This window comes from Crassostrea angulata, chromosome 10 (genome assembly GCF_025612915.1).
Source record: "Crassostrea angulata isolate pt1a10 chromosome 10, ASM2561291v2, whole genome shotgun sequence".
NCBI classification, from domain to species: Eukaryota; Metazoa; Mollusca; class Bivalvia; order Ostreida; family Ostreidae; genus Magallana; species Magallana angulata.
This window is the reverse complement of record NC_069120.1, coordinates 4629368-4642045: the sequence shown is the minus strand read 5'-3', so window position 1 is coordinate 4642045 and position 12678 is coordinate 4629368. Positions and strand designations below refer to the sequence as shown.

At 36.0% G+C, this 12678-nt stretch overlaps 1 protein-coding gene across 3 annotated transcripts; it reads right to left on the bottom strand.

Annotated features, from left to right (window-relative positions):
* Positions 1 to 28: 28 nt before the first annotated feature.
* LOC128165131 (scaffold attachment factor B1-like) lies at positions 29 to 12617 on the bottom strand. 3 transcript variants are annotated; one of them, XM_052829358.1, is made up of 20 exons: positions 12459 to 12617; positions 10041 to 10131; positions 9917 to 9948; positions 9101 to 9202; positions 8894 to 8965; positions 8258 to 8375; positions 6896 to 7460; positions 6362 to 6396; positions 6182 to 6276; positions 5774 to 5923; positions 5529 to 5643; positions 5286 to 5438; positions 4959 to 5146; positions 4697 to 4860; positions 3416 to 3544; positions 2764 to 2907; positions 2162 to 2371; positions 1920 to 2065; positions 696 to 848; positions 29 to 566 (listed from the first exon to the last, which is right to left on the bottom strand). In XM_052829358.1, exons 1-20 carry the CDS (start codon positions 12582 to 12584, stop codon positions 220 to 222), a joined length of 3135 nt encoding a protein of 1044 aa, XP_052685318.1. In that variant the 5' UTR covers positions 12585 to 12617; the 3' UTR covers positions 29 to 219. The 3 variants fall into 3 exon arrangements, with proteins under 3 accessions (XP_052685318.1, XP_052685317.1, XP_052685319.1); XM_052829357.1 differs by having other exon boundaries at positions 4697 to 4864; positions 4960 to 5146; XM_052829359.1 differs by having other exon boundaries at positions 2162 to 2308; positions 4697 to 4864; positions 4960 to 5146.
* Between the last annotated feature and the right edge of the window lie 61 nt (positions 12618 to 12678).

Here is a 12678-nt window from a genome sequence, read left to right as displayed (position 1 = left end):
CATTTCCCATATAGAACTAAAACATGTATTTCATTTCACTGCATCTTTATTTCCAATTATCAATCAACAATGATATGAATAAATGATAGAAACCATGATTCACATGTATATAAAATGTATTCAATCACTACATGATTCTATGTACAATTATGATAAACTACATGCATGAGTGCAATGATCATTCCTATTTAAGTTCTGATTGAAAAGAGTCAACAATCATCAGTATCTCCTAAACTGAGTCTGCATACTCTTGTATGCATCAAATCTGGGTTCCGTCTGTCCCCTGGTCAGGGAAGTGTTGGTCAGTACCATCCCTGCAGCCTGGGGGACAGAAGTCAGTAACATATTGGGGACTCCCGCTGCCAACAATCCACTGGCCATCTGTGTACCAAATGCCTGCTGCCGTGTGTCTGCCTGTAGGCCCAGACTGCCCCCTGTCCAGCGGTCTTGGGGTTGGGAGCCTGAACTTCTACTGTCTATCTGTTGTCTGGAGGCAGACCAGCTGCTCTCTACCTTACTCCTGTCAGAGCTGCTGCCCCAATTCCTTTGTGAACTTGGTGCACTACCTATACAATATACCGTAAACAGAAAACATGATTTAATTCACTGAATCAGTTTTACTACACGTTAAATACATGTATTATACAAATCCCACTATTAAAAATTCATTTTTATTTAATAACAGATAAATTTACCAAGAAGGCCTGGCCCAGGATTGTGAGTGATGCCGACTCGTGACCTGTTTCTGTCATCCTGCAGACTGGAGCCAGTGCCCCCTCCCTGCCAGTTATCCCTGCCAGAGCTTGTCCCCCGGACAACCATCCGTGTGTCATTGCCTCCCTGTCTCTCTGAAAGAACCACAACAGCATGCCAGTAAATGTTGCTGTAATTAAATCCTTGGTTATGTATTAGAACTAAGCAGTTTAGCAAATGTTCTTTTTTAATTCTGATCAAATTATATTTTCTTGGCAACATCAAATTTATCTGACGTCTAATAACATTTATGATATTTTTCTACTGTTCCTAATTGCGAAAACACGTTGGGAGGAAAACAGCTACATGTAACTTCTCTCCTGAATTCCATTTTCGATACAAAAAAGGAAAGTTGGCTAATAAAACCATGTTTATAGGAGTGAAGGATCATTCTGATAACACGCCTAATCTCATACTATAAATTTTAAGTAATGCTACAGAGTTCATTCTGTACATGCATAGTATATCCAGGCACGTAGCATCAGGGGGGGGCCAGGGGGACCTGGCCCCCCCACTTTTTCTCGCAGCAACAAATTTTTTTAAATATACATACAAAAAAATGAATTATATAATGGAGTTGGCCCCCCCACTTGTTTTGGAAGTTAGTAAAAAATTGATATGAAAATAAGGAAATGAGTAGTCAAATTGAATACGGATTAGGATTTTGAAAACTTTAAATTTCCCTTTTTTTTTATTTTTTTTTTTTATTTTCTTTTTTTTGCTTGTCAAGATTTTTTGGATGGGTCTGCCCCCCCCCCCCCACTTTCAAAAACGATGCTACGTGCCTGATATCTAAGAAAAAATTGCTGTGATGTTCATATGAAAAGTTACCAATTTAACCATTAGTGCCAATATTCATCAAGATACTCTATGCCATCAAAAGTAGCTAAAACAGTCAATAAAATCATATTTCTTGTATCAATTTTGTTTTGTTGGATTTTGTTTGACACATTTTCAAGGATACTATGACCAATCATTATAATCAGCAATTGTTGTTACATATTCATCTGCCATCAACATTTGATATTGTGGATCTGTTAAACTTTAACAATGAAATCCACAAAAATTGGTGCTCAATGAATAATGCTGAAACCAGAGTGCAAGTACATATACATATAAAATTCTCATAAAAGCCAACAATCCTGTGGTATCAAAGTTATTCATACCTCTTTCCGACTTCCACTCTGATCGACTGTCCCTGGGGGGAGTTCTAGCCCCACGTCTGTCACTGTCCCTATCGTCTCGTCTGTCTGATCGGTCCCGCTGAAAACTGTCTCTCCGGTCATCTCGAGCATTGCTTCTGTCCCTTTCCCTGAAAATATGTACAAAATAGGACATTACTCGAATACCTTTCCCAGTAAACACTGTAACTGTTTCATTCCTTGCTGCATCTTTCACAGTTACTTACCGCTCGAATCTTTCGGTGCTTCTTCTTTCTGGTCTGCTGTCTCTACTAAAGTTGTCCCTGTCTCGCCTGTCACCAAACGACCTATCAGTGCGGTTGTCTCTGGAGTCCATGGACCGGTCTTCTCGTCTGTCATATCGCTCCACTTTCCTGTCAAAGGCAGTGGTTTCACTTCGATCAGACATTCGACTGTCTCTGCTATCATCATATAATCTGATAAGTAGTGGATATAACGGAATCACCATCACCACAAAACAATGCATGCAAACAAAACAACCCATGCAAAACAGACAAAACTTATTCTTCAGGCAATCTTGATCAAGTTCATATAGCTTATTAACTTAATTAACTTGCAAATGCCAATCTCTTTCAAAATGATCAACTACCGTCAAAACAGGTTTCTGTTTAATTTCAGAATTGACTTACTTTTTTAAGTACAAACACAATGTAACTTTATCAACCATGACATACAATTTTTAAGAAATTGCATAACATCTCATAAACAGAAAGTACATGTACAGCACATAAAACATATTATTACTGTTGCTATCATTCAATGATATCATGCAAAAGAAGTAAGACCTTATCCAATGACAACTGTGTACCTGTCTGAAGTAAATGTTGAGTTAGCAGCGAATCGAGTCTCGGTGACAGCTGGACGTTTGGCCTCAGTCCAGAATTCCTCTCTGCCTCCACGAGAATCATAAGGTCTTTTCATTGCCATTCTTCTCATTTGCTCAGCTTCCAGTCTGTTTTGATAAAAGAATTCTTGTCAATACTGTGTGTCCTATTAAAACATGTATACACAGTGCATATTCATCAAAATACAAGTCAGAGTTGAAAATCTTTATTTCCAAACCAAGATGTAACCTATCCATATAGAAAATATCTGTAAATCCACTGACACATTAACTGAAATGGAAAATCAACTCAAACCTATCCTGAGCTGTGACTATCAGGGCTTTCAATCATTTTGAAGTGAAAAAATAAATTACTCAATCAAAGGGGCTTTTTAAGAATTAAAATGTATTCCCAATATATTATTTTGCCGTCAATGAAATTCAGATTGACTTATTCAGATCATTCAAACAATGGAAAATTTGCTTCCTGCCTCCACTTATTGAAAGCACTTTACAATCAACGAAGGCCTTGTCTAATCATCCGAGACCTTTAGGCTTACCTGAGCTGTGTCAATCACCCGTGTCTTTACCTGAGCTGTGACAATCACCTGAGTCTTTACCTGAGCTGAGATCTTACCTGAGCTGTTCTAGCCTCCTCTTGTCCTCCCTCTCCCTCTCCAGTCTGTCACGTTCCAACTGCTCCAGTCTCAACTTCTCAAGACGCTGCAACTCCAGCTTCTCTTTCTCCAGCTGGTCCCGGTCTCTTCTGTATATATAAAGCAACTCTATGTAATCAATCTACACTATAACATCTGACTGTGATCACAGTAGCCCATGAGATTTTAATGACTATAAAATAACTTTTATATGCATGCGAGAAAATTAACTGCAGTAAATTGTTAGGTTACCCCGAACAAAAGATTGTTTACAGTGACCAAACAAGATGTGGTATTAATCTGCAGAGTTCTTGAAATCTTTCGGTCCTGTCGGCAAGACCGATAAAAATAACCAAGGACCGATTACTTGAGGTTGCCTGTCAGTCCAAATGACCGGTAGATATGGACAGAGTAACTTGCGAAAATATAACTAATTTTCATACTCACTGAGGAGATCCGAACGCACGATAAATCTAGAGCAGTTTTTCGCGGTTTTTTCGCTCTCTCTAGACTTATTATACATTTTCGGAACACCTCAGTAAATATTACTTCCGTTGCTTTCGATAAGTTTGGCGAGTATTTCGTAAATATTGATACGGTGTGTTTTTAATGCAGCTAACAGATGTAGTCAGACAAAAGGAATAAGTCTTTCAATCATTTTCCAACCTAGATGTCGTCAGAAATCATGGGAGAAATTGGAAAACTTGTTTTAAACATAGCGTGAACTGAGGGCCCCCTATAAATTCAAGATGGCGAGTGTTGTCTCGTTACGTTTTTTCAATGTACATTGCATACACCGAAACAGGGTTTTCAGTGAATGTTTTTATTGCAATACACAGAAATACACACAAAAATCCCAATGTAATCATTTATACATTTTTTCGGGAAATAAGAACTCCGCTATCTGACAACCGAGCCTTAGTTACATATGTGATGTGCAGAAAGAGAACAAGAAGAAAGTTGATAATGAGAGAGGGAAGGAAATAAAAATAATTGATGACGTGATAAATAAGAATGTTGTCAGGAGCCAGAATGTGAAAATTAGGAGAAATCAGAATAATTAAGGTAAAAATGAGAGAAATTATAAGGCAAATATACTTGTAGTTTTTCATCTTTCTATTGAAAATGTTTGGACTGATAGAAATCAGTCTGGACTGACAAACTTCTGATGGTTGTCAGTCCAAATGACTGACAGCGGAAAAAAGATTTCAAGAACTCTGAATCTGAACCTGAATGAAGTCAAAAGGTGACCGTTATTTTACCTGAGCTTTTCCCTTTCTCTAGCCAGACGTATGGCCTCAGCCCTCTGCTTCATGTGAACATCCCTTTGTCGCTTCTTCTCTTGCTCGATCTCCCATCGCCTTTTCCTTTCTTCCTCTCTCATTCTACGCTCCCTCTGTCGCAGTCGCTCTCTCTCCCTTTCCTCCTGCAATAAGTACAAAATTAAATAAAAGATACTTATCTATTCCATTATATAACTCTAGATATAAATGTGCACATTGCCACCATTTCCACTGTGTATACCTTGATCTTATCAAAGGATAAAACATCTTTCTTCTCCTCTTTCTTCGGTTCACTCTTGGAGTGACTTGATGTAATTGACTTTGCCCGTTCTGATGGTGCCATTTCCTTGGTCTCTTTGGACTCTTCCTCCTTAATTACAACTACAGGTTCCCCCTTCTCTTTATCCATTACCACTGTTCTTGGCTTATCTGAAGAATCAATTCTTATCTTAATACTAGATTTTCATTCTTTAAAATGTAAAATTGCATTTGTTCTCCATTCAATATTCAACTACATGTAAATATGTGTGCTATCTTTTAATTGTAGAAATCAAGATGAGATTTCTACCATCAGTCTTTTTAGGTGTAGTTTTTCTAACAGTATGGGCATCTTTCTTCACAGGCTCTTTCTTCTCCTCTTTTTTGGTAGGAGTTTTGTCATCTTTTTTCTCATCCTTTTTGTTGTCTTTTTTATCTGCTGTCTTCTTTTCATCTCTCTTGCCTGCAGGAAGATTAAAAATTAATCACTAAACATGCATTGTACGTTTAGAAATGGTATACACACAGAAGAATTAACAATATTCTTCCTTACCCCTATCATCTCGTTTAACCGGCGGAGCTTTCCTGTCTTCAGCCTTAACACCACGGCTTGCTGGACCTGGGGTACCTGCCATACTCTTTGCTTGAGCCCCAGGTTCATTTTTGGCCTGTCAAGATTGAAATTTGACATCAATAACAATGATATCAAAATCATTATTTTTAAAAATTCAAATTAGCATTGGCAATTAGAAAACAATTTCAGGAGTCTTTTAAAAGCTTTATATTTCTAAAAATTACCCTTTCTACAGAAATCATTTTGCCATGGAGTTCAGTGCGGTGCAGATGCTGAATACACTTAGAAGCTTCATCTGCTGTTGACATGGTAACAAACCCGTAACACCTGGATCCAGGACTTTTAGCATTTGTTACTACTTTAGCACCAACAACCTAAAAAACAAGTACAAGCATCATATTAGAATCTTAATTCTAATATTTATCAAATACCACTTAGCAATTTTTTTCAACAGATGGTAAATTTGGTATTTTTAAGAACAAAAAGATTCAAGACATTGCAAACCAGTAGTTATTGGGCAAAGGTGCAATTTTAAAGATTTAATTTTATTGAGCTACTACTACCGTATCAAAAGAAACCAAAGTTACCACCCTCTATAAAAAAATTAAACTGCATAATAAAAATCCACATACTTTCCCATATTTGCTGAACAAGGATTTTAAATCTGTTGCTCTCGTAGATGAGGACAACCCACTGACCCATAGATTCCTGCCAGATGTGCTTTTTCCTGTAATTTGATAGGCATTATGAGACAACGAAAATCGAACAGTATCAACTGTTAATTGATAATTCTTAGTGTTTGGAAGGCTCACCTTTGTCATCCTTTTTCTGATCCTTGGTGTCAGTGCTGAAAATGTTACAATGAAAATATTACTAATAGATTCAATGTATGATTGAATGTTCACTGCAATAAAATAAATGCATATAAATTGTTAGCAATAAAAGCTGGGTTTTTGATTATGGATCCGATTCTTCATTTATATGTATATGAACTTCAGTTAGAAAATTCTTCTTCACATGGGAATCTTCTGAGGACCGCGCGACTTCTGGCTGGCACGCTGGGAAGTGGTGAGGTACGTACTTTATAATTAAGTCATAGGACTAAGGTTCAGTTGATCGTGGCACAAATTGATGTGTATTGATAAAAATAATAATTACATGTATATATTCATGTTAAAATGAGTTGGATAAGAGCTACAGAAAGAAAAAAGGGAGTTTGTATTTCTCTCCTAGCCATCATTCTATGATGAAGGAACAGAAAGGATGATCTCTAACCTGTTGAGACATGCCATCTCCCTTGAAGGAAAAGGAAAGCAAAAACAATGTACCATACAAACCCCACCGACCTTTTGGACTTGTTGTCATCGGTCTTTTCTGCAGGCCTGGCAGTGGTAGTGGCGGCAGTGGTTGTGGTGGCAGAAGAGGAAAGAGTGGAATCGGCTTCTGTCGTTTTGGAAGTGTCAGCTTTTTCAGGGCCTGAACTGTCTTTGTTTCCATTGGAGCTTGCAACTGTGGAGCTTTCTGGGACTCTTTCCCCTCCCGATGTATCCATTGCTTCATTACCTGTGGCTGCTGCAGCTTTACCGCCCGCTTTTGATGTTCTAGTTTCAAGGATGTCAGAATCAAGGTCATTCTGTGTGTCGTCCACATGAACATCCAAAGGTTCTGGCTCCTCTGGATTCTGTGCACTTGTTGTGTCTGGATCTGCTTTACCATCCTCCTGCATAGCTTCACCAACACTGGAGGTGACCGATTCCTTGCTTTCTGGTTGTTGTGAAGTTTCCTGCTTGACACCACTGGGAGTTGTCTCATTGTTTCCTAATTCATTAGATGGTACTGAAGATTTGGACGGTACTTCTTGGGCCTCAGTTTTGATCGCCACATCAAGACTAGGTGTAGACTGAGCAGATGCTACAGAAATTCAATTCATTAAAATTTTTATGACTGAACACAATGACATCATTTGTAAATGTCCTGATATAGAATGGAACATGTGATTTGTGGGCACGGGATAAAGACCATTGATTTTCTACAAGCTTATTTATTTTAATTCATAAACATCCCAATATTCCCCCTTTTGAAACTGTCTACTTTAAACAAGATAACAAGAAGTGTTAAAAGCATCCCAAAAATCAACAGGGTTCTGACATCTGTGTCTCTCAACAATGTAGTAAATCCGGTTTATGTCACTGAAGTGTAGTTATCAATCTTCTGTTTGGAATACTTGAAAAGTCAGTGTAAAATCTTGGTGTAGAATTACTTCTTTGTGTAGCTTCTTCCAGTTTTAATTCTTCTTTTACTTATAGAATGACTTTAATATCATTAGGATTACTTCTTCATGGATTCCTCATTTTTTGGCAAACATACAAACAAGTATCACTTCTGTTAGAAAAACAATCAAGGGACTTCCATGCATGATGATCATCAAACAGCTTCATATATATGTATTAAAAGTTTTCTTTCCAGAGTCCAGAGAGTTCAGTCCATTTTGTACAGCAGAAGGATCCATCACTTGGAATAATGTTTATAAAATGAAAATCCATAGTTTGTCGTCTCATGACTTTGTGCAGCTGATCATGACTTTGACAGGCTTAAGTCCAGTATCAACACAAAACCTCCTCTACACAATTACTTAACCTATATAAACCCCTAAACAGGTGCTGTATTTGTAAATCATTGTTACACTTTACCTGAAGCAGTTACTATACCTTTGTTGTCTGTTGTTTGACTTGTTTCTACAGAGATATCCCCCTTTGTTACAGTCACATTGATAGAAATCTCAGTTTGGTCCACATGCATTACATTTTTCTCAACTTTTTCAGCTTCCTACAATTCAAATGTAAGCAAACGATGAAAAAAATATTAAAAGAACTGAAAGTTTTTCACTTTTATATTTCAAACTAAATCATGTTTCGCTCAATCCCACTCTTGAAAGAAAAAGACTAGATTATGCTAGATGTTTAAACATTCTTCACTCCAAGCTAATAGATAAAAAGATAAATACTGTGGTTTCATTAATATTCAAGGGTATCAATTTTCGTGGATAAAGTGAAAATCACAGTTTCAAGGATACATAAATTCGTGGCCAATGACCCTATTAATACAAAATATTAGTAGAAATTGCAGTTCAATGAATATTTAATTTCAAGGATAAACTTAACAACGAAATCAACGAAAATTGGTATTCAACGAATATTGATGAAACCACAGCAATGTTCACAGAGAGAGAGAGAGAGAGAGAGAGAGAGAGAGAGAGAGAGAGAGAGAGAGAGAGAGAGAGTAATGCATCATGGTAAAATATGTGTCACAACAGGAACTCTTGCTGAAAGCGACATTTTTTATACCTGCTTGACTTCAGATTGTTCACTGGTAGGTTTTACGTCAGTCTCCATAGCTTCTGTAGTGTCAGGAGCATCCTTTAATGGTTAATATGATTACAATTACAGTCAAAACAATTCTGTCATTTGACAATTTCTTTTCTATCTAAATACTAATTTCAGTGAATACATGTTTGCAAATCGACATGAACAATAAGTGACCTGGACATATACCTCCAAAAGTTTAGCATCATCAATGACAGCATCATCTCCATTTTCTTGTTTGTCATCCTCTGATGTCAGTAAAGAGTCTTCCATCTCCTCCTCATCCCCATCCTGTAAATTAACACTGGGTATAAACAAGTGACCACAGGAAGAGCAATTTTATCATACCTCTAGTAAATTGGTCAATGACAGAAATTTGAAGTAAAAGGTCCTTATCATGATCACTGATACCTTTTTTCAGTACTGGGGGTGTTCTACCCCCCCCCCCCCCCCAAAAAAAAAATCAAATTCAAGACATCATTCTTGCAGACCAGTCCAATGTGTTTCAGGTCAGTTGTGGCATTTAATACACAGCATTACGCCCTGATGTCAAGTTAATAGAAGAATGGGACTAAAAACTGCCCAGATTGACCAAATTATAAAAGGGAACAGTCCCCAAACAGGACAAATCAAAAGGGAAAGTAGCAGAAGATCAGTGAACCTGTCGTGCATTTTCTTCTCAAACTACAAAATTTTACTCTCATTTCACGAAACCAAAAATTGACATCAGATATTGAAGGGATTTTTTTTTAAATCCTAGGAAAAATGAACACCATATTAAAAAAAAAATTGCAACATTTGTTGAAATTTAAAAAAATTGTCCCTCAGCAACACAGTGCTAACACTTTCTTTGGTGTTTCTTTTTCCCTTGTACTAAAAACATTAACTACGGATTTAGATGAATAAATTTAGAGAAAAAAGCATTAGGGATAGGCCTACCAGTACATCCATCCCATTTAAAACACTAAAAAATCATTGTTTTAGTAAAAACATAGATTAGTTTACCTTCTCTCTTGTTTCATCTTTTCCCTCTGATTCTGAAAATTGACATAATAATCTTTTTTTAATTCTTTTTCATTTCAATAAGTATTTTTAATGCAACACTTCATAGAAAATGAAGAAATCTTACTGTCATTAGCTTTGCTTGCAATTCCTTTTTTGGGTGTGTTTGCTGATTCAAAATTAAATTCTTCTGGGTTATGTCCTTCCTCTTCCAAGGCCTATAAAATATGTTTGAATTTCAACAATCTATAATATTGATGATTTACATGATTTCAAGACATACAAAGCCTCATTGGGGATGTAACCAATGATGACTTTAAAGTTTTTTAATTAAAAAAAAAAATTAATGCATGTAAAGAATCAATTTAAATTGCACTACTCCAGTTATTTTCAATAAATATATAAGAAATATCATACAATGCATGCATTTTATCATAGAAGATCTATATCTCTTCAAAAGAAAATAAAAAACGATCCTAATTTACTCTTTTCTTATAATTACTATCTCATTATATTGCAGGTTTCAGAACAGTATTTCACAAAAGGTTCACCTAAAAACATGTCAGAGGCAAAATAATTCCATTTTGGAATTTTGGGCGTACCCGCCAGCGACAGGGGCTGATTTAGTTTTATGAGATGAAAAATAATGCGCATTTTTGGAGGTGGTTGAAAATGCATGGGCTTGATTTTCAAACACGTGTAATTTCTATTTAAACAGTCTCATGCCTTGCTGATATGCACGTTTTTTTTGCTACAAATTGTGTAATTGAATTGTTGTTTAAAAAAATTTTTTCCACAAATTCGTTTTGATTTATAACTTGTATCAAAAGTTGCGCAATTTTAGTCAGATTTTAGTAAAAATTAATACTGCATTGACAACGTCACTTGTTAACAGGTCCAGTACAATCTCCAGATTTAGCTATATACCGGTAGCTTGAATAAGCAAAATAGCTTTATTAAGCTATTCAGAGTAGCTTCATTTAGCTATTTTGTCATACATTTTTCTTAAATTTGTAATTTTATCAGTATGTATAAAAAATTGCACTTTAGTCCAGTGATAGTTTTCAACTTTGAACTGTTCTGTGAACAATGCATGTAAAGATTACTCATCAATTTGCGTCTCCTTAAGAGACTTTGCATTAAAAGTTTTGGGACAACTGATTCATGACCACACAGTTACTTCTTGAATGAAATATAAAGGAGGTCAGTTATGGTAAACAAGATAATTGATTGGTAATAATTTATCACAATGAGAAGAAATCATACTTATCCACGCCTCATTGCACACAAAGTGGTAAACAGTTACCCAAACAATGGAAATATATTTTTTGCTTATAAGTGTTTAAAAGGGTATCGGGTGCGTTCGCCCCATCCACATGTTCGCCCTAGTCCGTTCCCTCTAATTATCGTTCGCCCAAATAATCGTTCGCCTTAAACCTCGTTCGCTCCTTGTTTATAAAAAAAAACATATTATAATTTATTTCATTTACTTTAAGCTTAAAACTTGTTAACTTTTATTAATTATTCGTATATAATGTTTTTCCTTCATCAAAAAAGAGGTAATTGGTATAGGCTAATTGTAAGATTTTATTGCCGTAAATTGTCGATAACCGTCTTCTTGTTTTTATAATGATTCACTTGGTGTTTTTTAAACAATTAAAGAATTTGATTTAATTGGCTCATTCAGAAGCTTAGCAGATGATTATCACCTATTCTATCTTTAAAGAATTTACATATAACACAATCCTTTGATCTGTAAATGAGATATATACGGAAATGGAACATGCAACTGTATCAAACTACATGTATTGTCAACAATGGTGATTATTATGTAGAAGTAGAAAGGGCGGTATTGTTTTTATTAATTATATATGATTGTATCTATGTTTAAATTGACCAGAATACACAAAAATATATAAATTAATTAATCCTATATAAAATTAAGGCGAACGGACACAGTGCGATGGGCGTCAAGAGCGAACGGACCTAGGGCGAACGAAAACTAGAGCGAACGGCATCAAGGGCGAACGCGTTTTAGAGCGAACGAACAGCCAATCGTTTAAAAGCTGCAGTGTTAAAACTATCTTTAATTGTTGTCATGTTTATAATGGTCAATTGTGCAAATATGAGTAGCAAGTTAATTGCGATTTTTTGTCCATTTCTTACAATAAACATTTTCTTCAAATACTGCACACAAATAGCTTTATCAAGCTATTTTGAATAGCTTTATAAAGCTATATAGCTTTTTCAAGCTATATAGCTAAATCAAGAGATTGTACTGGACCTGGTTAAAATCTTCCATTTTGCACTATACATATGCACGATATACTCGTCTCCAATATTCATTGCAGAAAGAAAACCAGTGCAAGATTAGGCATAGACAAATAAAGTAGAAAAAAAAACAAATCGATAAGTTCTAAAAATGTAGAATATGTTTGGGGAATGATGAATAGATCTATGCTTTTCGGCATAATTTCAATATGGCGTCACTTCACGAGGCTGGCGTTACAACACTACAATCGTTAGCATGTACATGCATTTATACCTTTTGCAACCGTTCTGTCAAAACAGCCTTTACTCCAGTCTTATCTAAGCCCCTCTTTTCCAATTCCTGGCGCAAATCAACAACGCGCAAATCGGCAAGTTTTCGTGAGGCACCTTCGGCGGCCATAGCTGGCTTTTCCTGGAAAGTCCCGGATGAAAAAAAATAGTTTTAATAATTTTTGTTTTGACTTATAAGTTCTTTTATTTGTTACGTTTTGTCG

Excerpts from the sequence above, each read along its gene's own strand:
- LOC128165131 (XM_052829357.1), bottom strand. The coding sequence starts at position 12,584 with ATGGCCGCCGAAGGTGCCTCACGAAAACTTGCCGATTTGCGCGTTGTT. Across the intron at positions 5,439-5,528 it reads GGTTAAACGAGATGATAGGG|GCAAGAGAGATGAAAAGAAG; the intron begins GTAAGGAAGAAT and ends ATCTTCCTGCAG. Across the intron at positions 2,066-2,161 it reads AGCACCGAAAGATTCGAGCG|GGAAAGGGACAGAAGCAATG; the intron begins GTAAGTAACTGT and ends ACATATTTTCAG.